Source organism: Antrostomus carolinensis, unplaced genomic scaffold (assembly GCF_000700745.2).
Source record: "Antrostomus carolinensis isolate BGI_N321 unplaced genomic scaffold, ASM70074v2 scaffold12528, whole genome shotgun sequence".
NCBI lineage: Eukaryota > Metazoa > Chordata > Aves > Caprimulgiformes > Caprimulgidae > Antrostomus > Antrostomus carolinensis.
In genome coordinates, this window is record NW_010332336.1 from 3,703 (window position 1) to 30,033 (window position 26,331).

Consider the following 26,331-nt stretch of genomic DNA (forward strand, 5'->3'; position numbering starts at 1 on the left):
AGTGTTGAAATAATTACATTGACAATTCAGAGATAAGTATTGCCTTTAATTCGCATGTTGCATTGATCCACTTTCAACATTGACCAGAGAATAGTAGATGCCTTTTTCAGCCAGGAGTTGCTGATGGGTCCCTTGCTCTACAATCTTGCCATTATGGACCACAGCAATCTTGTCAGCATTTTGGATGGTGGAAAGGCGGTGAGCTATCACGATGCAGGTGCGACCTTCTCTGGCTTTATCCAGTGCTTCTTGGACAATCTGCACAATGAACAAACCAAAAGGTGAACAATTCTGGGAGCTGTCATGAGATATACTTCAATTGCCATCTGTGAAGTAAACTGGAATATGACTGTGAGGGAAAAGAGAATATCTGTGGCTTTAGCTTCCTGTTATAGAATTAGCCTGTGTTGGCGAAGTGTCAAAACTGTCATAGGAGATGATGCATGGTAGGAGAACAAGAGAAAGTGATCATAAATTGTAACGGGGGAGGTTCTGACTGGATATAAGAAAAATACTCACTGCAAGGATAATTAAGCATAGGATCAGGAACAAAAGAGAGCTTGTTGAATCTCCTTGGAGATTTTCAAGGACCCTACTGGACACAGCACTAAACAACCTAGTTTGAATTCAGTATTGGCCCTTGTTTGAAGAAGGGGTTTGATTAGAGACCTCCAGAAGTCCCTTCCATGACTGATTAATTATATATGGAAGTTAAGGCAGTAATCTTGGGTCAACTACTATCATACTAGTTCTCATGATTTTGCAGGGAGTCTAATGAATCATGTTTTTCTTAAAACAAGCACTGGCAGTAAAATCATATTAAGAATATCTGCTTTCTTTTTTTTATTCCTCATGTTTATTAATGCAGAATAAAATAAAAGCTGAAATTTCTGTACCTAACAGGCATATAATTAAGAAAACAATCCTGGAATTATTTAATGGCATTTTCCCCTCAACCCTTATGTTTTTATGCCTGGAATTGATTAAAATTTAGTCTAAGTTTGAGCTTTTCAGATTTTAATATTTGTTATAATATTTGCCTCATTAATAGTAAGTATTTTTGTAGAATCTGTGTTGATTTTCTACTGCTGGATTGTACTTCTGTTATACCAAGATTGCAGCTTTGGGCTTAAAAAAGAACTGAGTATTCTAGCAATTTTTTCACTGGAAGATTGCATATTATCCGCTAACATATAGCAAGGACTGGAGAGCAATGGGAGAAGCAAGAAAAATTATGAAAGCAAGATTTGGCAGTTTCTCAGGAAAAAAGTTCTCTGGCAGCATCCTCAATCTTTTCAGCTTCTGAAGTTTTTGCCTCCTGATTCAATTTTGATAGCACTTTTCCAACTGAAGCCTGAAGAATTCCAGGCAAAGAAATGCCTTTTTCATTGCTGCTTCAATCTGCTTGCTGCCAAGCAGATGCAAAAAAAATATTTTTTTGGCAAGGAGGAGGAAGACCTTTATATTTGTCTATTATCAGCACAAATATGTAATTTGCATAAAATACCATATTTCCAGTTTGGGGCTTTAATTTGTGGGAGTGAAAACAATAATCACAATACAAACAAACATAGATTTAGATTCCAGACTCCTGGTTCACAATTAAGTTACCTTTTCACTTTCTGTATCTAAGGCAGACGTAGCTTCATCCAGTAGCAAAATTTGAGGCTGACGTACAAGAGCTCGGGCAATCGCAATACGTTGTTTCTGACCACCAGAAAGCTGAGTTCCCTTGTCTCCTACACGGGTGTTGTATTTCTAGGAACAATATATTAAGTTCAGACTTGATTCTGAAATATATTTAACCATATCAACCCTGACACCAGCCATCCATAAACTGCATATTTCATGCCAATAGCTCTCTGAAAACATATTAACAGAATTGCTATCTGCCACAGATCTATAGATCTTTCACTAGGTGACTTTTTTGGTAGCATCAAGCATTTGATAAACTCAAAACAACAACCCCTCTAAGGTTGGAAGGCAACATTATTCTCAATCAGGAGATAGAATACCAAAGCTCAGTGAAAGTCTATGACAATACTGGGGATCAAACTATGACTTTAAACACTCCAAGCTAGCACCCTAACCAATCAGTTATTCTCACCCACATTTATTCATTCTGAAGGAAAAAATAGCAATGTATAAGATGTATCATTTTCAGGCACAATTATATACTATATCTATATATAGACATAAACGTTTATACACTTTACCTAGATTTATACTACAGTTTGGGACAGTTATGCTTTTGATTTAGTTATGTCAGTTAAGGCAGACCAGTCAGGTCTCCGGACAAACTCATGTGTAGGTCACATTAGTCTTTGAGGTATCACATATTTGGTTGCAAAAAGCACCAAAGTTTTATGAGACATCATTATATAATACAAGATTTCTCTGCAAAGTTATGGAAAGAGTAGATCTTGATAATTCATTAGAAACTAAACATGATCTGCAAAAATTATGGGCTTTGGGCTTCATATTTTTTCAAATAATGCAAAAAGCAGCTTAAAACTTTGTCATTAAGTTGAATATATACAACACACAACTAAGCTGGCAACCTCCTTGCTTCAGGAAGTTTTAGACACAAATTGACATAGGTTAAAAATTGATTTCTCAAACCCACAGAAGAAAAATTCATCCAGAACTATTAAATAATAAAGCATGATTTCTATCTTAGGAAGTTCCCAGATCACAAATTATGCAAAGTTAGATGAGAATTAAGGGAATCTGTAATTAAATGTTTAGCCTTTTTGAATACTTATTTATAAATACATCTTGCCAGTCACTGCCTAGAACAAGATTTTGTGCACAGCACACCTTTCATCTGACCCAAGATGTTCATTCTTATATCATTATGTGTTGGTCATATATACAGATGAGAAACCTTAGTAATTTTTGAACTGTAGGAATACTAGAAATTTAAATTCTGACTTGGTATGACTGGAAGAAACACATAAGGAACTTATCAGTCTAGCATAGTTTCTTACATATGCTTGAGACAAATAGGAGCTTAAAAAGAAATGTTCAACTCACTTAGAAAAACCCACCCCACACTTCCAGCTCCTAGTTTTAATTGTGGATTTTCCTCCCCGATATCTTAAATGTTCAGCTCTCCACCTGACAACGGAGTCTCCCAGAGTGAAAATGAGTATGGTAAACAAAATTAAGAAATGGTAAGATTTAAAAATCAGTTTTAGATCTATTTGCATCTCAGGGAATTATTGTACCCAGGGAATCATAAACGGACACATTTTTTCCCTGGCACAGCAGGTCACCTCCAGTTCTGGAGAGAAATAGGAGAGAAAAGGAATAACTTACATCTGGCAGAGAGTCAATGAAAGAATGAATGTTGGCTTCTTTTGCTGCATTAACAATTTCCTCATGTGACACCTGCCGACTGTTATCTCCATATGCGATGTTTTCAGCAATAGTGCAGTCAAACAGGATTGGTTCTTGTGAAACTATACCAATCTGAGCTCTCAACCACTGGATATTTAGTGTCTTTGCATTTATGCCATCAAAAAGCTGAGAAACCAAACATTTAAAATTTGTCACATGGTTATTGTATATTTGAGACTTACTGTAAATTTAAACACAGAAGTTGTGCAATTGCAGCTTTCCTAAGAGATACCGTATTGAAAACTCACATAATCCCTTCCCCTCCTCCTCCTCTATGTTTCAAAACTTTCTAAGGGCTATTATATAAAAGAGAGTATAGTCCCTTCTGCTGCCTCAGTCCTTTTCTTTGCTTCAAGATTTAATCAGGATTTTGAAGACAGTGGAAGATAGGATATGCTGAGGCAACTTCAAAGAACTTTACCCAAAGTTCTTTCATTTCTTTCTTCGGCAGAAAAACTTTCTTCTCTTTTTGCATACAAATTCCCACTGAAGGAACAGATTGGCAGTAGCATTCCATTAAAATAAATGAAGAGTTGGGTTCATTCACTCACACACTTCTAAGCCAAGCATCCAGCCTTAAATTTAATTGTGATGTAATGCCTTACAATGGACAAATTCTATTCTGTATTCCTTCAGACATCATTTGCAGCCAGTTTTCTTTATTGGCAACTCTGTCACACTTCTGCTAAATTTGGCTACTGAGTTGCTATCATTGTCTCTAAGATAAATGACAACAGACATTTTTTTTCTTCATAGATCAGTTGCATAATTATACAAGTCATATCAACTTGGATACAAATACATCAGGACATTAAGAGGGCTGTTACACCTCCACTGGAATCAGTGTAGTGCTCAGGCTCTGTGTTGAGTGACCTATCAGCTGGATTATTGAAGAACTGCCCCCTTTATAGCATGGCTACTGGACAGGAGTAATCTACTAATTCCACAGTTTGTGCTAGAACAATTTGCAGCCAATACAATTGTTTTTCAAAGGAAAGACATCATAGTGAACCTAATTCAAAATCTACTGAAGTCAGTGGCAGCATTTCTACATCTGCAGATGTAAAGGGGGAAAAAAAACCTAGAAAGGAGAAATTACTTTCAACTACATAGATATTTGCCATCTATTTTCCTTAGAATTCTGGTGGATTTGCAGGCTGCTAAGGTCTGCTTCCTGTTCCTTATTTGATGTGAAAAATCACTGATGAAGCTAAAGAACTCAGGTATAATGCATTTTGGATCCACCATAGCAAATAGCACAACTTTTAGGCATAGTTACTGTCTTTACCAAGCTAACATAGTGCTCACTGTTGTGAACAGCTATTCTTCTGACAGTTAGTGCTTTTAAGCATATGCTCCCTTCATTCAGTTCACAGTGCAACTCAGCTTATGAATTAGTCCACTGCTTCTTTGGTGGTTTTTATGCCAGCGCTGTGTGCTTTTCCCTTCAGTAAATCATTGTTGGTTATTTATGGATACAAGGTCAAAAACATTGGTGATGAAGTTGCACTTGGTTAAACATACTTTTGAGGCACCTATGCTGCTCCTTGCTACACATCAGTTTGCTACACTAGACCTGTATGGACATTTCCAACGTCAAAAAATTCTTGCTCATTGCTTCTAGGCCTTATTTAAGTATTGTTTTTTCTTTTGTGAGTATCTCTGCAGTGCTATGTTCTCAAATCCTTCTTATTCTCACCTCATCCAACTCAAAATGTGTGGGTTCTTTTAAAAAAAATATCTCTGAGCACATTTATATCAGAGAGAAAATAATAATAAATAAACAATATCAATATGTGAAAAAAATATGTAAAGTTGCTGAATAAGCAGTGTGGGAACCCCTAGATGAATTTTAAACCAAAATTACTAAAAGTGTCACTTGGTAAGTAGGCACATTCTAGAAGATGTTTCTGACAAGTGAAAATTATGATTAAAAATTATTTTTGTCAATGATGTTCACCATTTTAGGAAACAATATAGATGGCAAATTCTAATATTACATTATCCAGAAGTAGATTTGTATATTTAATAACTTATAAAGTGTTCTTAACATAAAAACCTCAGGAAATTTGTTCCAAATTCAAAGCCATCATTAGGCTGTGGATCAGGCATATTTTTACCACACAGATCTAGTTTCATTAACTTATTATAATGTGGGAAACTGGGGTTTTTTACATTATATTATTCATCCCATTTAAATAAAGAACCCTGATGAGCCACTGCTCATATTTAACATTTAAAATATTTTTAAAAATAAAACTAGAAATATCTATTTTACTTTATCACATCACATCAAACCAAACAAGCACACTCTCACTTAATACATTGACATGTTCTTACAAAAATACTTACGATTTCTCCATCAAGTGGATCATAAAATCTCTCAAGCAGCTGAACAACAGTGCTCTTTCCACAGCCGCTGCTACCAACAAGAGCCAGAGTTTGTCCCTTTTCTACTTTTAGGTTCAAACCTTCAAGGATTTTGACCTCTGGCCGGTTTGGGTAGTTAAATGCCACATCTTTGATCGTTATGTTTCCCTCAAATGTTTCCTATAATTGAAATAGTATAATTGTTACTTTTTTGTGAATTTGTCAGATGATTCAAATAGAATTGCAGAAGTCTCTTTTTATCGCCCACTGAAACCAAGGGAGTTTTGCATTTGCTGGAATGCTGACTCACTCTGTGACCTGAATCTTTGTGAAGCTATAAAATCAAAATACAGGACTGAACTATTTTGAAAATGCTCATAATTCTACTGGTTGAATTCCACACAAGTTGTACCTTAACCAGATTTTCAAAACAAATAACCTTTAGACAGTTTAGGCAAAAGCTGGACTCACAATAGAGCACTTGGTCCATGTTGTGTTTTGATAAGATGTTAAGAATGCATTGAGATAAGGAAGTAATCAGAAGAGGAAACACCAGTGTGAAGGAAGTGTGAAGAGTACTGTCCATATTGTGAATAAATAATATCGCCATTACACACGGCTTACTTACGGGCTTCTCTCCTTCCTCACTGTAACTATCTATGGAGGGTGCTCTTTCAAACAGCAGAAACAAGTGGGCTGCCGATACCTTGGCTTTGGCATAATCGGGAGCAAAAGAGCTGCTTTGTCCTAATGCCATTGCACCAAATACAACAGCTGAAAACACTCTATAAAAGAAATCAGGAAAAAAAAAAATCAATAAATAGACAAGGAAGAAAAGGATAATGGAAATGGCTCTGCAGTCAATTTTTAATTTTACTCAGAGAAAAAAGGGGATTAAATTTAAAAAGTATAAAGCAGTAACCAACTACTATTGCTTTAATTACTCATTTATCTCCAGAAATTTGTTTTTATCCTCTTTTAATGAAGTGAGATAAACAAACCTCAGTTCCAAATTCAATGTTTTTGTTACTTATTAGCACTAATTTCTTTAATTATTAATACTGGTCAACAATATTAAGTCTCAACTGGGGCTAGGAGGAAGCAGTCAATGAATGGTAAAATCGCTACTCTAATCCTGTTCTGCTATTGCTGTGGTTTCTTCTCTGTGGTTCAATGACCTCTGGGAGTTAGTGATTAGTTTTTAAGGCATCAATGAAAATAAGAAATCAAGCCTGTAACAAGGTGACGATAAAGATTTAATTTGCTAACACAGCTCTGCTGGAAAAAAATGAAAAAAAAAAGGTTGAAAACTACACTCTTCTTGTTTTACGGTGATTGTAGATGTATCTTTACAAGCTACATTAGAATGGCTTAAGAACCCACTGTCCTCAGCTATTAATTACTGCCACGCAAAACAGGATTACACATCACTGAGAAATGGTAATTGACATATGAGACCTGTTTTAATCTGTTTTAAAGCAAAGTAAAAGAAATTCATTTATAATAACTTTTATCTTCAGAGCTATAGAGATGAATCTGTTTTATTCTGCATTTGAATAGCCTAGAAGGGCTCACACGGTTTTAGGCCAGACAATCCCTTCCAAACGTAACTGAGCCACTGGAAGCTCACTCCCCCAGCTGGCTAGAGATGATCAGCCAGCAGATGGGATACAGACACTTTCTAACATCTTTCAGTCAAAATGAGATGTGTTAATTATCTTCAACCAGGTTGCCAACAAAAACGTGGTATTATTGGCTTTTCTTAGGTATTGAGGTCACTGATATCCATATTGGTAGAATCTCATTCTTTTCATACTTGATTCCATAGGTTTATATTGAGCTACTGCCTCTTAAATTATAAATTAAATTTGTGTTTTTATATGATCTAGAAGAACAGGATTTTGGTTATGATAAGGGTTCTTGGATATTATGGCAAATAATTGGATAAACAGTGATTATAAACTCAAAATATAAAAATAAAAAGCTAAGGATAAGCTATAATTTCAAAATAATTGCTTTAATTTTTTGTACAGTTTCTGCCCTGAAAAGCCTATAAAGTGCCCTTGGAGAAAAATAATTGTACTATTGCTTGTATAATTTCAGATTGCAATGGATACACCTTCTAAGAATACCACAAATTAGAACAATATTTTATTTGCATTGCCTGTCTAAATCAAAAATAAAATGCTCCACCTGACTATGGGTATGTACAGTACCCTACATACTGTTCTTACATTCATGGTTCATACTTCCATTTCCCACACAAAATTGGTTCATTGACATGAGCAAGCTTCTTGACAGAATGTCATCTAAACCAATTTAGTTATGCTTCTCTTATAGTGAAAAGCATATACCTTATGGAATCCTGTTCTCCAATTATTTAACATGTATTTAAGAGAAGATTAAAAATTTCAATAAATAAACCTGACACAGAAATAACAAAGATGCTGATGATCTATTCTTAAAAATATTTTTACAATATTATAATACTTCAATGAACAGATACAATTATGTCTTTTGTAGGATATATAGAGGACCTCACAGCTACATGAACAGTAAGACTGGAAAGAATAAACAAAGTGACATAAGTAGGATACTGTTTCAACCCCTGGAAAACAATAGTCCCAAATAAATACAATAAAGGAAACCGAAAATCAAGCCTATCAGAACAGCTCAGACTCTTCAGTCACCTGCAGTATTCACTTTGTAATATGCTTTCATTACATTTAAGTACAGAAGAAGAATTTGCCTTATCCAATGGATTAATGATATCTCTAGCAGTAAACACAGACCTTTGTCTGGACTGACAGAAAAAAGATTGCAAAAAAGATACTTACAAAAACACATTTTTATACTCCATGTATCCATGTCCCACTAGATAGGCACCAAACCGGAAGCAGGCAGCATAGATAAAGAACATCAGTGCTTGTGAAAGGGCAAAACAACATCCAAATATATGTGCCTTCTTCACAGAGTTTCTGAGAGAAAGAATGCGTATTTTCATCAAAATGTGCAATCATACTTAAGTCCTAGTGTGCAAAAACCACTTAATTGACTTCAGATGATACTATTATGAATGGGAAGTGTACTCATGCTTGAACAGCACAATCCTTGTCTCCTATTAGACTGTGCCCAAGAGAAAATTAGTTTTGCTTCCAGAATTTTATATATTTCCAAGAACAGCTTGGCATACGGGTGCAGAAAAGGCTGACACCTTAGCTGCTATGTATAATTATTGTCTTACCATCTCATAGTTTGAGTGTCAAAACACTTTACAGTTCAATCCATGATTACCACTTTGAAGATGTAAATAACACATTTGAAATTGTACTACTGCATCACACAAGAGAAAAAAAAGAGCAGATCTGTTAGCTCACCTTCAGCCAAAGCCAAATTTATGTGTCATTTTTTCTTTACTTGCAATTTTATTTAACCAAATAACAAAGATACTAAACAGTTCAACATTATCCACCCAAGAATCTTTCTTTTCAATTTGATCAGTCAAAATTCCTCTTTCAAATAAGACTAAGCCTGCACACATATGATATAGAAATTAGATTTTGGATGATAAAACTACACTTTTAACTAAAAGCAAGGCAGAGAGAAAATTTTCTCTAATTACAAAGGGGACCAGAAAAAAAAGAAATAAAATATTTTTATTTTATTGATGCTATTACTACTTCACAACTGTATGGTTTCTTCTGGAATAAACCCAAACCAAAAAAAAAAAAAAAAAAAGGAGTCAGATGTCAGATTCACAAGTCTGCTTTTTTTTTTTTTGATTAAGAAGCTGTTGTGACTTCTCTTTTACATAGCTGATTAGTGCATTAATCCAGTATAACAGAAGGACTAAGCTCAGTTTTTATAAAACAGAAAATCTTTGCCTAATCAGTGGTTTAACATGCACTGAAACATTTAACTGAAAAACACATATCCTATCTCTTCCAGATGAATTGAGCCATAGGGCAATGAGTTCATAATTATACTAGAACAACATTAACATGTGAGTCTTGGAGCAGCAATCCCATCAATGTCAACCCTGAGAATGGTTAGGCACTGTCCTGCAAGCTGTGAGATATGGACTGGAAACCTAGCAGCCTGAGAGAAAAGTTAAAGTAATATCTTTTATGTCCTGTACTGTGCTCTAACCATGCAATTATCATGGTGGATGTATAAGCAGCACTCCTACTTGTCTCCCATCATATCTATGTACTTATGTTGTTATTTCCTTTACTTTTCTCATGGATGTCATTTAATTCTAGAACAAATAGAACTTTAATTGACAGTTTCTTTTTAGTTTTTCACATAAAGACTTTTTAATTTTCACTTAGGTCAGGTGGACTTACATTCCTTTTTTTTCAGTCACAAACAAATAACTAATCATTCAAAAGTTTTCAATCCTATTCATACCTTAAAAAATGGTTTAATGCAATATTCAATTTACATTAAAAAGTTTTAAATTAAATATCTCAAACACTTCAGGTAGGAGGTTAGATTAGATGACGTCCAAACTCACTTAAAACTGTTAGGGTTTTTTTTCCAAACTAAGTGACATTGCAATAGAAGATACCAATATTATCACAGAAAATTAACTAAATTAAAGAACAAAAATGTTGGCTGGCATTTGCATTTTTTAATAAAAAATATGCAAAATATTTACATTAATTCTGAGGTAATTAAATTCTACATTAAATCATACACACTAACAAAAAAATCAGTATTAGTCCAAGTAAATGTTTGTAATTTATTCCATAATTTAAATACAGATTTTTTTTAGCTATTTTTTAGCTAGTTATTTTTATTATACCTGTATGGTCCATGCAAATGTTCTCCGTACATCAACTCAAATTTTTTTTCTTGGGTCAAACCAACAACAGTTCTGATATTTTCTATGGCTTCTGTGGCAATCTGCAATAGAAACACAAATGTTTTAATCAAAAGTTAAGATGACGTTTCAGTTCTTTATTCTAAACTAATAAAGAGAGTCTGCAGGAATATAATTTTATATTTTTTATAATTGTTATTAAAATCATGAACCTTTGATATCAAAAGGTTTACATTCTACATTTTTCTGACTGAGATTTTCTGAGGATGCTTAGAATTTTCTGACAAGACCTCATTAATGTCCTCTAAATGAGTAGTGAAAAACCATCAGGCAACGGTGACAATTATGGAAAAGATATTCAACAAGAAAAACGTAAATTTAGCATTCGCCTTCCCATCCACTGAGTTTGGGCTATAATCAGAATGTCTAGGTTGCTTGTGTGCCTAAGCCTAACTTAGATGTTAGCAGTAAATATTTGATCTAATCAATAATACCTACTTTAAGCTTGTAGATTCTTTAGACTTGAGTTATTTGCATACACAAAGGTACTTAGTAACATTCAAAGGCAGCAGATGCATGCCTGCATGGTAGCAACTGATTCAAGGCTTTTATGTAGTCTGTTAAATCTATGTAGGTGCCCATAAAGTCTTCCTCAATGACCACATGGTGAGGCCAAGAGCCTGCATGGTCAATTCAGTCCACATGCAGGTAGAAGAGGATGATGCTTAGAAATGACCAACAGAAGATACCTGGAACAATCACATCTCTTTAGACACTGGAACTAATGCTGCATCCCTCTCTTCACCTCTGGTTGAAACACTGGGCTTGAGTCCATGACCTACACATTGCCTCTGCACAATATGTGGTGTGCTGGGTATTCCAGTTGGCCTCAACTGCTCTTGCTTTGGGAGAGATTCCCACATGTACTGTATTATACCTGTCAGCCCTATAGGGATGGATGTTTTCAATTTCCTAATGCATCTCAAATAATATTAAACACCTGTATCTAGGCTCTATTCAGCTGCCAAACAGTCTCATTCCTAAGGATGGGTATTTAGCAGAAGAGCTCATTTATGAGCATAGATACTGTAAAATACACAAGAATAAGTCTGTTTATAACTCAGAGAACTGTATTTACAAGTAAAAATACATTAGCAGGAAATGAATAAGGACAATGCCGATAGTAATGTAGCTAGACTTTTGTAGATCTCGACTAGAAAAGACTTTCAAGGCTTTAAAATATTTTGCTGAAATACACATTTCATACTTTATGCTTTTATTCTAAGAAATACCATAAAGTAAGGTCAAGGGAATTCATAACCAAAGGAAAGTATATCTATACAAAAGGCTCAAGAATGAGTGAACTTTTCAACTTAATAACCAGAACTGGTCATGGGGTACAAGATCAGAGTGCTGTAGATAACTCAAGGTATAAATCTGAACCTAACCATTAGGTGGTGCCTGCTCAGAAAAAGGTGAGAAATCAGGTACATCTGCTTGCATATTTATATCCATGCAAATTTAGATTATAAAAGAAGGGCTTTACAGTGTTGATATTTGAAAAATACTTGAGAGACAATGTAGTCATTGGTCATAGCCAGCATGGGTTCACAAGGGAAACCTTTATAACCTATCTAATTTCCTTTTATGAAAAGGTCACCCATCTAGTTGACCAAGAGAAGCCAGTAGATGTAGGTTATTTTTATTTTAGCAAAGCTTTTGATACTGTCTCTCACACTATCCTTCTGGACAAAATGTCTAGTATACAGGGAGATAAGTCCATAATACGTTGGGTGAACAACTGGCTGACTGGCTGGGCTCAAAGAGTTTTAGTAAATGGAGATACATCATGCTGGCAGCCAATCACTAGTGGGGTTCTGCAGGGCTCAATTTTAGAGCTAGTGTTCTTTAACAGAACTTGGCAGTTACCTACCATGTGAAATTTAACAACAGCAAGTGCCAGATTCTGCACCTGGGACAGGGTAATGTTGGTTATATGAACAAATTAGGGGATGTGAGGCTGGAGAGCAGCCCCACAGAAAGAGATACGGAGATCTTCATTGATGGTAAGTTGAATATGAGTCAATAGTGTGCCCTGGTAGCCAAATCAAACCCTGGCATGCATCAAGCACAGCATAGCTAGGCAGTTGAGGGAGGTGATTGTCCCACTCTATACTGCAATGGTGCGGCCTCATCTTAAGTATTTTGTGCAGTTTCAGGCATCTGAAACTAAGAAGGACTTCAAATTATTAGACTGTGTCCAGAGGACAGAGACCAAGATGGGGAAATGTCTCAAGGGCAGGACTTATGAGGAGTGGCTGAGGTCACTGGGTTTGTTCAGCTTAGAGAAGAGAAGGCTGAGGGGTGACCTCATCGCAGTCTACAACTTCCTCAAGGTGGGCAGCAGAGGAGGTGCTGATCTCCTCTCTCTGGTGACCAGTGATAGGACACGAGGAAATGGGATGAAGCGGCATCAGGGAAAGTTCAGACTGGGCATTAGGAAAAGGTTCTTCACTGAGAGGGCGGTTGGTTGCTGGAACAGGCTCCCCAGGGAAATGGTCACAGCACCAACCCTGTCAGAGTTCAAGGAGCATCTGGACAACACTCTTAGTCATATGACTTAGTTTTAGGTAGTCCTGTGAGGGTCAGGGAGTTGGACTTGATAATCCTTATGGGTCTCTTCCAAAATGAGACATTCTATGATTATGATTCTATGAACAGAATGAAATTCTGTTCTGATAAGTGATCATGTATATTATGTCTTACAGGACACCAGAGTTATGGCAATTCACCATACAGATCAAATGCCTACAGTTTAAAACAGAAAAACAAATAACCTCCAAAACCCAGTATTTTTATCTAAGTTATCCAAACCACAGACCTGAAAGTATTTTTCTCCATGAACTATTACTAAAGATTTTTAAGCTATGGTACTGTTATCTTTGTTCTAAAATATAGGGATATAATTATCTTACAGCCTCAGTAATGCTTGTGCTACTGTTTGAAATTTTCACATAATTGACTAACTCATTGTACGAACATAATATACAATGTTAATGATAACAAAGAAATTAAATAGATTTTATTTTTTAGTTACATTGTCTTACTAACACTCAAAGGAGGCTTTTTTTGTTACTAATATAAGTTCAGTAACCCTTTGCAGAAAGTAAATTTTCCAGGTAGAACCTCATTTTTACTGAAAAAACATGATTTTAAAAAAAAAAGGTAATTGAATAAAATGCCTGCAGTCTCACGTTTGCTTAGGTGGTCTTGAGAGGGCAAACTCATGCATTGCTAAGAAAACAAAGTATTTACTCAAGCTTTACAAAAAAATCATATTTTTTTCTAAAATCTGTGCTATTTCTTCACAGTCTGCTGCATTAAGAAAGTCTCTAGTGCCTATTCCAAGAATTGTCAACTTTTTTCTGTCAGAGCTTACAACAAAACAATATTAAATAGATGTTCATCTATTAGAAAGAAGAAGCAGAAGAAACGTAGTCAGTTGAAAGGAAAGGAAATGCATCCTTTGGCTTGTACAAAAAAGCCCATGGAAAGATCATTTCATAAAATTTCCTATGGATTTGGAGGGACAAAAATGTTTTCCAGCAACTTTAGCTAAAGACATGATGGAAGTAAATAAAACCTACTTAATAACTAGGAGTTACTGGGGGGGCGGGTCAGATCCAGATAAGACATCTGAATTTAGGTGTGTAAGCTGCCACTGTTCAATGGATATCTATTCAACAGAACCAAAAAGAAATTCATCTTCATGGGCACTGTGTGCATCCCTAGTCTCTTTCTCCAGGATCATTAACTGTAGTGGGAAGGACTCTAATTCAGTCATTCACATGCAGGTGGCCTGTGCCATTGGAGATGCTCTAGGATACTCAAAACGTTTGGGTAAGGTGTGGCAGATAGGACATAGAACATAGATTAGACCCATACATTTCTGAAATAGCAGCTGGAGGCCACCCAGACACTATGGCATCTCCAGTAACAGAGGGGACATTAGATGGCTATCACACATGCAGACACATACACTTAAACACCAGATTTGAAGATTAATACCATTCCTTATTTGCATGGTCTTAGATAAATTATTTTCTTCTCAATGACTTTTAAAACCAGTAGGACATAGGAAAGGATTTTAGAAAGATTTTACCTTGAAGAAAGCAATATCTGGAAAGCGATGAAATAGTTGCTCTGTCCCAAAAGCATTTTTGTAAAATAATATCGGTTAATACATTAAGTATTCAATTATTATTGAAGACATATTACACTCTGTAGGTCTACTAGTGTAACTACATAGAGTTTGACTGTCTCGGGAAGTTACATATTATGATGGTATGTTCTGTATCTGGAAGCAATACATCCATCAATAATGTTTTGTTAAACATGACTGTACTCATTACACAGAAATAGACAAACTTCTCTAGACCCACCTTTCCTGCAGCTTCCAGCTCCTTTTTATCTTTTCTGGCATGCCCAGCCAACATCTTCATTTCAATCATTCCAGCCACTGCGATGATTGGCACAACGGCTAAAAGTAGCAGGGTCAGTTGCCAGCCATAAATTAATGATATAATAATTCCAGTCCCCAGGTTAGCAATGTTTTGGGCAATTAATGCCAGTCTAGCACCAGTTGCCTGGAGGAAGAAAAAAGACATTTCTTTCTAAGGTAACTGCATCTTAAATAAGGATATATTCCTTATATAAATATAAATTTTACAAATAAAATAATATTCCTGTTTCTCAAAAGTCTAACTCAGTTTTGCTATTTTTCAAAATGGGAGATTCTTAAATTATTTTGTAAAAAATTATCTAGATCACATTTAATTCTTCTCTCCTCATTTTCTGATTGCATAAATTTGCACTGCATTTTCTAAATTCTGCTCTTAAAGTTGAACACACTTTAACCATGTCACATATTTACATTTACAGCTAAACATTAAAAGCTTTCCCGTTTTTGTAGCTCATGCAGCTAGCTTTATAAGTCATCACACAGAGACCAATGAAGAAGAAAATTAAATGTTTAACTTCTACTATGGAAATAAAGCCAAAGATACCACAGAACTCCTCAGTTCAGAGAAAAAGCACATAACTCCCATAGCAGTAACAGTGTACTTAAGCATACACAAATAATTACATTCAGTGCTCTTTACCCTAATATTACAGGCCCCTGAAAGTCCACAAATTACTTCTAAAGAGTCTTCAAAAAGTAACAAGGAAAAGGAAGTCTATTGCTACTATATCTAAGTTTTTTCACATAAGGAAACTGTACAATCAAAAAAATAGTAGAAGGTCATAAACTGAACAAACTTAGATGCATACCTTTAGGCAAATATTATATTTCTAAACAGACTTCTTAGATAGAGATTCCTAATGAATTTGTTCAATAATGAAGACCACAACACAGCACAACAGTAAACTTAAAAAAAAGGTTTACTTGGAAATTTTTCTGTAAACATATATTACCATCATTGCTATAAAACACATCAGTGCATTCTATAGCAGCTATCATTTTATAGTAAATTTCAGTTGTCAAAGTCAAGACTATTATCCAACCAGTTAAATCCAATCTGCAACTTCACTACAAACTAAACCAAATGTGAAAAATTCCAAAACAAAATTTTACTTACTCCTTTCACTTGTGAGGCATCATTAGCAAGTCTTGTAGTTAATGCTCCAGTGCTATTTTTAGAATTATCAAACCAGCCTATCTCCTACAATAAGAAACATTTTTTTTAGGACCAGTTTTTGGACATTTCATATAAACTGCAAAGTAAAACAGAGGTCTACCTAATATAACTGAGTTCAGTGTCAGAAGACTGTATGTGGCAGTGCATTAGTTCTGCATGTTTAATTAAGTCTAATTCTTTCATTGCACAACTAATATTTTTAGAAAACTGTATTCTTGGGGATTATCTGATACGTACACTGTCACTGCAGAGAAGGAAGGAGAGCAGCCTGGGGGATTCCCAAGACCAAAAAATACCCTTCCCCACCGACGCTGAAACCTTATCTCCTTGGAGAATGAAGGAGTGTGATCCTCAGCCACACTCCTTCGCAGTTGCAAAGCTGTTTGGGGATGAACTAAGTGTAAAGCATTTTCAATGTAAAAAATCCCAATTCATTGCTTTGCTTCTCCCCAGATTGAAGAGGCTTATGTGGAAGCTATGAGACAAAAAAAAATCCCTAAACAAACTGGTCCATCTGATCAAAGACAATTGTTGGGGTCAGGTACACAGTTTATAATATATTCACCATGTGACTGAACATCTAATTAAAACTTCCATGTGTAATATGCGTTGAATGAAGACATGGTGATGTAGTACAGCCATTTGTGACCTCAAGACTCAATTGTAAAATTACTTTTTCCTTAGGTTTTTATTAAGGTTGATCTATAAATCATAGTTTTTCAGACTGCAACAGCTTTCTGTCTGCATTGCAAATAGTCATGTTCACATGAATCAAATTCTTTGCCTACATGTAGCTTTACATGCAAGACATAAAACCCCAGAAGTATTATATTGTATATTTAAAAATCTAAAATACTGATCTTCAAATCATGCAAGATTAAGGCCAATTTAGATAACTACATTAATTACTTAGATGGCTTTAGATTTAAGTATACAATCTCACTATTGCATTAACAAACAACAATTATAGATTTGTGAATTGTTTGAAAGAGATCTTCAATAAATAAATGAAAACATATCTGTACATATTTCAATTTAAATCAGATTTTTGAAGTAAGAGTTACAATGTAAGCTGCTTTGCATTGCATTTCTTTAGGGAAGAAAGGGCACCAAGAAAGCAAAGCAGGTAAATGAACACATAATGGGATACTGCTGATGCACAACAACTTGTCAGGCCACAGTAACTTGGCTCTTCTATTTGTATTGGTTTAAGAATCTCTCTCTAAGGATACTTTGCTTAACCATGTGCAACTAAATTGGTTTCTAGACTGATTTAAAGAATCTTCGCTGTAGACAAGTCATAATATGATAGAATAATGTAGAATACAGTTATTTTATGATATATATATATACAATTAATTATTTTTAGAACCCTGTAAATAAAAATACCTATTGTCTTTACCTGTCTAAGCATTGCTTTAAATGCCATAAATCGAAGCCTCATTGTAAGAATTTCTCCAGCTTTGCCAAATGTGAAACCCTATTTGAGAAAAGGTACAAGGCTTAGCACACTGTTACATTGTTTGCGTCTATTCCATAAATATTTCAGATACATTGTCTCTACAACGTCAAAGTACAGAATATTGCAGTCTTGATTGCACAAAGCAAATGTAAAAACAGGTTTAATATTCATAAATGCTAGTAGGTTTACAGTACAGACATTCAAATATTATTTCTCAAAAAAAAAAAAAAAATAGAGAGCACGGCAATATTTCCCATCTCTGCTTCACTAGCATGCTTCAAGGAAAAGATCATCAGTCAACCCTTTGATTTCATTTCTATCTGAATTGACCTAAGTCAGATTTAAACAAGTGGCTTTTAGGCCTATTGTTTTAGGCTAAAGACTTCATAAGGCAATCTGGGTTTACTGAAGTCAAATGCAAATTTCCCATTGACTCCAATGGATTTGAAATTTCTTCCCTGGAGACCTAACACAAACTGATATATCTATCAGCAGTAATACAAGAGTGATGTTTTATAATGAATGGAAGATATTTTTAGCTAGATACACGAATCAATTTAAAAAGATACAAAAAGGAATATGCTGGTTAAAATTTTGGGAAGATACACTCTTCCTACATTTTAGTATGACATCAGTGTTTATAATTAGCTTTGTTTAGGTCACTATCACCTTTATGTGATTACAAATATTAATTGTTTGGAATCTACATTTGTGAAATTGAATACTCTTAAAATACAAACCACAGATGCAACTGTACTTTGTGATACTAAGAAAAAATACTATGGCATATTCCAATCAGTAAATATTTGTCAGTTAATTTTGATCTTTGCTGTGCTCCTATACTGTCAGTAAATTTGCACAAGTATGTGACCTAGAAAAAAAATCGCAAAACAATATCAGAGAATGGGCACCATATAAAGAGATTATAAGAATGTTTTGTATGTTTTTTTTTCTCACTGATTTAGGAGTGCTACATCTCAATGAACTCTTCCCAGTCATATTTAAAACATTATGTGAATTTATAAATTCAGCAAAACTGTCATAGCTATCTACAACTTGTGTTCTATACTCAAGGCCTTCTTGCATGCATTTGCAACAAGACAACTGCGTAAACAAACCAGGAGGTTTTTGCAAGAGACTGTTTAGGCTGCTGTCCCAAGTGCACTTTATTGTTTCACTGTGTAGACACATTTAATAGATAAAACTATACAAAGATATTCAGAAATTATAAACCAGACTACATATGAAAATATTTAAATGCCAAAGTTTGTACCTGTATGATTCCTACCTTTTTTTTTTTTTTTTTACTGTGGTATTTTGTAGAAGTTGCATAAATATAAGAATTAGGGTAAAGTTAAAATACTTTTTTTTGTAAAAGTTGAGATGGCTATAGACATCACTGAGAGTAGGGGATGGGGTATTACTGTTGAATCATTAGTATTTAAGTAGGAGGAGCTGAATATCAGCATAATAGTGTTACTTGAAGAACTGGGCCTGGGAATCCTTGTGGGAGGGCTCACATAAGATAAGACTTGAAGAGGTTAGGGGAGTAAAAAAATCAGAGAGCTAAGGTAGGAGTCAGGTAGATTTGCAATTACTAACAGATTCAAATAGGAGGGCTTGAGAGTGAGAAGGCTGGAGAGGTCGGTGATTAGGTGGCAACGGAAAAAAAGAGTGTAAGAATCCTGAGTTTCATGCTGAGATGTATTTTACTGGTGAAGAAGAGTAGAAGTTCTGAAGTTAAGTCAGAATAGGCTGGAAGATCTCTAACACATGAGAAGCTCTAGGTCAAAAAAAGATTCAATTCAGGACAAGGCACATCTAGAATCATAAATGCAAGTTCTTTTTTGAGTTGGAGACATGTATTAAGATGCAAATTTTTAGTATATTTCAGATCTGTTTTCTAAAACATGATGAAAAGTTATAATAAAGATAAAATAATAAAACATACCTGAAAAAAGAAAGTAAAAAAGGAAACTATCCCAATTACTAAAAACAGCACTGAATATAAGTTGCTCTTTTCTCTTAAAATGGTCTTGTCTGTTTCTGAAAATATCTGTAAAATAATATTTAAAGCAATATATTTTTAATCAACTAATAATCTAAAATATTTCTATCTTTTACAATAATTATGTTTGGTATTCATTTGCAGTCATATAAAATTTGAGCATATGTTACATATGATTGTAAGTATAACAAGTAAATTTCAGGTTGTAGTAAGATTTTTAGAATTTTGTAAATCTAATCTAATTCTTCAGATTTTTGTAACAGTGCTTCATCCACCCCTCAGCTTCATTATGCTTTTTTTAAGACCTGGTTTTATTAGACATAAATTTTGGGGGCTTTATAGTTTTTTTCCATACTTTTTTCAAACTTACCCCTATAATTTCTGAAAATATGATTGCAAATGCAGGTTGTGAAATGCCATTGATAATTGCAGATAAAGTTCCAGCTACAAAGTATGGCCATTCAGTTTTGTTCAACTTCATAATTTTCAGAAACGAAGCTGGAGGTAATTGTTCATCCTAAAAAAATGGGAATTCTGTTATGACAGGCATGTATGTATTTGCAGAAATATGGAGAAAAAGAGAGATTAATAGTCAATTTCCTACTCCCAGAATCTACTCAGGAGAAGTTAACATGTATACCTTTTAATAACATAAATAATTAACTGATTGTACACTTCTTTTTTGTTATTTTAATATAAGGAAGAAAGGGGTATTAGAATATATCTACAGCCTTTGTCATCATATTTTAGTTTCTCTATATAATTTCCATTGATCAATACTCTCAGTATTTGTCAATGGTGACTGAACTATTAATTCTGGGCATATTGGTGTGTGTAATCCATGACTAGATTAATTCAAGTAATTGTTCATTAAGCAATTTATAATAACAAAGCATTTTCTGCAAATATGAATGCAGTCGTATCTGGTGTATGGGTTTTTTCCTGAGATTTGTTGTAAGAGTTGTGTGTTGGGCCAAATGTTCTATTTCTGATACAAAAATGAATGTTTAACCTGTATAGACTATGTCAGTATGGTATGCAAATATATATAAGTATATTTCTTTTATAGTAAATTGATTTTCAAGAATAAACTCATCCTTGTTAAAGATTTTTAAAGTCACAATTTATTTGTATAAACATTAATGGTGAGAATAACAAAACAAGTTATGAATATTATCAAATGCTATTTAGCATCAGAAAATTCTCATGTTTTTTCAACCCTATCAAATGCTCTCTTCTTGTACCTTTCTAGAGCAGGAAAATGAATTTAATTTTATCATACTTTTTTGAAAGGAATCAAAGTTCATTAACAGCTCTGAAAAGATACTTACAGGTGAACTAGTTTTCTCATCAAGATCATAATTTTGTGCTTCTGGCTTTTTCGTGCTTCTCCGAGTTGAACGTCTTCTCAATCCTTTTAAGGATTCTTCAAATGCTGGTTCAGATTCACCTTTTTTGACACTAAGTGCATTCTCATCTTTTTCTGATGATGGAACTTCACCTTCTATTGCCTAAAAGAGGGAAGAAGATGATGCTAAGATTAATTATTCATATATTTGAACTTTCAAAATTAAGCAGTAATCAAAGTAAAAGTAATTTTTGATTGTTTCAGTGGAAAGAGGTATGGGGAAAACAATACATAATACTATAAAGCAGATATGAAAATCTGTATTATATTTAAGTAGATCTCTATCTTCAGAGCTTGAGTATCCCACCTCTCAAGAAAACACCTATACTAAGTGGAGGGCAGAGGTGTGGAAGTTGCTGCTCTGATTTTATGAATTAACTCCTAACAGAGTTTTAAATTGAGTGTAAACCATTTGCACTCATCTTGGGATCTTTTTGAAAGAGTTCTCAGTGGATACACTCTTTATTCATTAAGTGAGAAAAAATTACCTCTCTTTAGTGCAGAACACTTAACAATTCTTGACTTCAAATGTAATAAGGAAGTTTAGGATAGAACAGGTCAAAATGAGATTTTGACTGAAAAATCTGAACAGTCTGAAAAAAAGCTCTACTTTTGGTGGTAGTTTTGCCAGTCTCTTTGACAAAATAAATAAATAAATGTCTACACACCACTGAGGTATTTAATAGTAACTGGATTCAAAGTTGCCTTCAACTTCGATTTATTTTTTTCCAGGAAGTTTTTATTTCTTACTGCTTTTTGTATTACTAATAAAAATAACTTATTTTTATTTCTTTCAATTTTTGTTATTTTCTGTGATATTTTATTTTATTTACATTTCATATTTCCTAACTTTTACCATTATCACATTTATTGAATACAAAATTACTTCGAATGTAAGGTGACCTAATGCACTCTCAGAGTTATTTATGAAGAAATGTTTTAATTGGCCTAGTCTACTCTTTTCAGTCTGACATACTGAGATAGTAGTTTTAGTTTCTTTAATGAGTGTGGTGGTTATGCAGTAAAACAGCAGTGACACAGAAGGCTACAGTGAAGCTCAGCTATAAAGTATTGGTCATATGGGACATTGGGATGAACCAAAGTATTTCGTTCTTCACTTAATAACTAATAAGTTTCTGATATTTATATTATTTTTCCAATCTCTTTCTTTCTGGCTACATTTCATTGAAAGTGTACATATTTTTGCACTCTGCATAGCTAGATTATTTTTCTTTTTCTCCTATTTATTTTTCTGTTCATTAAACAGCTTACATATACAACTCTATTCCTCCAGTATCAGCTACTGTATTTTACCTTTTGTCATAGGCTAAGAACAGGCAACGGAAAAGCAAAATACTGTAGTCAGCTGCTCTACAACAACTGCATAAAAGGAAAATATAAAATAATGTATTAAGTTTAAATGCAGTATTAAAAATGTACTATCCTGGGTTTAACTAGGTCTGGTATCAAAACTGGTTGTCTCTCTCAAATTACTACTCTGCTTTCAAAGTAAATATTTTTTTGCTGTTAACAAGATATGCAGCAGAATTCCCCATATTTCTGACAGCATACAGTAACTATGGGCATGGAATAGAAAAAAGAAAATGAGGTAACAACTAGTGAGAAAAAAGTACCTGCATGTTAACGAGTTTGTAGTAGATTCCCTTTCTCTCAAGCAATTTAAAATGATTTCCTTGTTCTGTGATAACTCCATCTTCAAACACAGCTATAAGATCTGCATTTCGGACTGTTGACAGTCGATGAGCTACTACAACCGTGGTGCGTCCTTCCCTTGCCTAGAAATAACCATATGGAATACGAGTACTTCTAAGTATATTTTAAATTATTCTTCTTCATATTAGAATTGAGTAAGATCTAAGGGAAACATTAAAATGATTCACAGAAAAATCTAACTTTCAAAAAAATTTAAAAACCAGACTTCAATGAGTACCTTAAAACAGAAATATAGACTTTAGCTTCAAAACTAATATTAGAGACAATGTTTCACTGTGGCACATAAAACCATCAAATTTTGATCACAAATATGTAAACAAAATTATCAATATTTAAAATTTTAGAATGTTACAATGTTAGAAACCTTAAATTTTAAAAAATGCTAAAACGTTTTATATTTAAGCCCATAGTTGTTCATTTAAACCTTAAAATCTGTGAAGGATAGTTTATACTCAGCAGCATTAGAAAATATTTCACACTGACATTTTAAAAAATTCAGTTTTTTAAACTCTAAGTCACTTGCTGACTCAAGTAACTTCATGTGAAATATGTTTCAACTAACTACCTACCTTTGGATATTTATAAGCCTGTCGCTCATAATGTATCAAATGTCACAGCTTGCCATGTTAATTACCATGCTGTATTAAAATGATCAAGCAACTTTTAGTTTAAATAATCAAAGTAATGATGGAATTCACCTTCAGTGATGTTCCTCAGGGGTCCATATTGGGACCCATACTACTTAATATCTTTATCATTGACACAGATAAATGGGATTTAGTGCACACCTAAATTTGCCAAATCCAAGTTTACCTCTTTCAACAAGTATCTGGGAAAAAGGTAAATATTAAGCTCCTGATTACCTGCTCCATTTTAGAACACAACTGACCTTGTCCAGTGCTGCCTGCACAACTGATTCACTCTCATTATCCAAAGCTGACGTTGCCTCATCAAGCAGAAGAATTTTAGGATTGCGAACCAGAGCTCGGGCAATTGCTATTCTTTGCTTCTGGCCTCCACTGAGCTGTGCGCCTCTTTCTCCAACCATGGTTTCAAACTTCTGCAAGACAATCAAACACATTTCCAAAACAGTCAGTGGCACATGTCCTTTCACCAAAGAAAGGCAGTGTAAATAAAAGGCACAACAGTGTCAGTAGCCCCAGCAGCATTTTCTCCTTCTGTGGTGGTTTGACTTGGCTAGCAGCCAAACACCAAATAGCTGCTCACTCACCCTCCCCCCAACTCAGGGAATAGAGGAGAGAATTGGAGGAGTAAGGGTAAGGAGACTCGTAGGCTGAGATAAGAACAATTTAATAATTGAAATAAAATAAAACTTAAAACAATAATGACAATACTAATGTTAATAATAGTAATAATAAAATATACAAATGAGTGATGCACGGTGCAATTGTTCACCACCAGCTGACCAAGCCAGGCCTGTTCCCAGATAACACCCCTGGAGGAACGACAATCCTGAAACCGAAACTGCAATCCCAGAAGCATGAAAGCCTGAGAGAGAAAGAGCAAAAGCTCGAGAGACCCTCATTTATATACTTAACATGATATTATATGATATGGAACATCCCATTGGCATATCTAAATGCCAATTTAGGTTTGCTAATTTTCCTGTTCCCCTCCCTAATCCTTTGCACCCGCAGACCAGCAAAACATGGGGAGGTTGGAAAGTCCTTCATCTTACAGCAACAACTGAAAACATTAGTATGTTATCAACATTCTTTTCATAACAAATCCCATACTGAAACCAAAACACAGCACTATTCTAGCTACTAAGAAGAAAACTAGTTCTGTCTCAGCTGAAAACCAGGATGTGTTCCTCTAAAACACTACAGAATCCACTGTATATAACTGCCACTGTATATGCATTCACTTGGATATACCTGTCTAATAATTTGTGTCCCTGGAATTCTAATAGTTCTCCAAATGCTCATGAAGTCATGACCTAAAGATTTAAAATTAATATTATTCTCAAAAGTTATGAGGAAGCTCTGCATAGCTGTGCATAGTCACAGCTCTGGGAAACAGATTCCTCTGTTTACAAGAATCCCTTCTAAGGAACTACTTAGCACAAGAAGGTTTAGGAAAAATTATTTCAGAAGGACAGTTGGCTTCCTTACATTGGGTAGTTTCATAATGAAGTCATAAGCATTTGCTTCCTTGGTAGCTTTTTCAATCTCTTCCATGGTGACATCCTCACGGCCGTAACGAATATTTTCTGCAATGGTAGTAGCAAAAAGCACAGGTTCCTGATTCACCACACCAATAATCTCCCGCAGATATCTTACATTTAAAGTCTTAATATCCTGCTCATCAATGGTAACCTAAACAAAAGGAAGTAGATATAAACTGTTTACTAAGTGTTTTGGTCAAGGAACTTCTCTTTCTATGTTGGCACATGCATTTTTAAGGGAGACTACCATGTCATTGGAACAAGGGTAATGAGACCAGAAACAGACTTCCAACAACTGTGACACAGAGAGTAGTCATCTCACATGACATATCTTACCATGCCTTCCTTGGGATCATAAAATCTCTGGATGAGCTGAACAGTTGTACTTTTACCACAGCCACTGCCACCAACCAGGGCCACTGTCTGGCCATGACTAATCTTGAGATTCAAACCCTTCAGTATCTGTGCATATGAGAAAAGTCACCAAAAACATAACAGTATGTAAAAATGTTACCGTAAATTTGAAGAAACTAGATACTACAATAAAATATCTTTCATATTTATAGCAGAATCTGCTACAAAATAAAATTTATAAACGTATGAGTTTAAATTTTGGATAACTAATGACTTGAGCTTAATTTTCTTCATATTTACATCACAATTGGTCCAATATCAATGTATTATGCAACACACTTCACAATTACCCATATCATGAACCACTTCATATGACAAAATAACATTAATATTATTACTACCCATAACTAAAATACAATATAGAAACAATATGATGCAATATATCTGTATTATGTTGCCGCATCTTTTTCTTTAATGCGCTGTGCAAACTACAGGAAAACTATTGTACAGCAAAAGTCACAGTTAAAACTGATGGAATATACTCTACATTGTTTTGAAAGGAAAGTCATTTTACTAACTTTGAAGTATCCTTAATTTTTCTCCTGGTGACTGGAATTGCTGGTAGGCCTTCTTTACAACTGTGACATTTCATTATACAATAGCATTTTTGTACCAGTCGGCATAAAAGATAGCATTTCACAATCATGGAAGATACAGATTTTTTCCTTCTTTGGGACTCTCGCAGAGGGTAAATGTAGCCCTTTGGTGCCATAGAATTGCCCTTTCACCTCCTTATTCCAGTGAGGCAGAATTATGATAGAACAGTCACCATTTGTTAAGTTTCTAGAAAGCAGGTTTTCCCCAGGAGGCAGTCAATTTGA

At 34.5% G+C, this 26,331-nt stretch overlaps 1 protein-coding gene across 1 annotated transcript; it reads right to left on the reverse strand.

Moving 5' to 3' along the window:
• LOC104529237 (phosphatidylcholine translocator ABCB4-like) lies at positions 1-25,563 on the reverse strand. The gene is made up of 16 exons (XM_029086350.1): positions 25,433-25,563; positions 25,044-25,247; positions 23,798-23,968; positions 22,809-22,970; positions 21,098-21,277; positions 20,137-20,283; positions 19,710-19,814; positions 17,699-17,776; positions 16,237-16,320; positions 15,040-15,243; positions 10,580-10,680; positions 6,401-6,557; positions 5,755-5,952; positions 3,322-3,528; positions 1,612-1,758; positions 1-258 (listed from the first exon to the last, which is right to left on the reverse strand). Exons 1-16 carry the CDS (start codon positions 25,433-25,435, stop codon positions 46-48), a joined length of 2,361 nt encoding a protein of 786 aa, XP_028942183.1. The 5' UTR covers positions 25,436-25,563; the 3' UTR covers positions 1-45.
• Between the last annotated feature and the right edge of the window lie 768 nt (positions 25,564-26,331).

Excerpts from the sequence above, each read along its gene's own strand:
- LOC104529237 (XM_029086350.1), bottom strand. Across the intron at positions 16,321-17,698 it reads TTAAAGCAATGCTTAGACAG|GAGATAGGCTGGTTTGATAA; the intron begins GTAAAGACAATA and ends TTCTTATTGTAG. Across the intron at positions 6,558-10,579 it reads CATTTGCATGGACCATACAG|AGTGTTTTCAGCTGTTGTAT; the intron begins GTATAATAAAAA and ends TTTCTTTTATAG.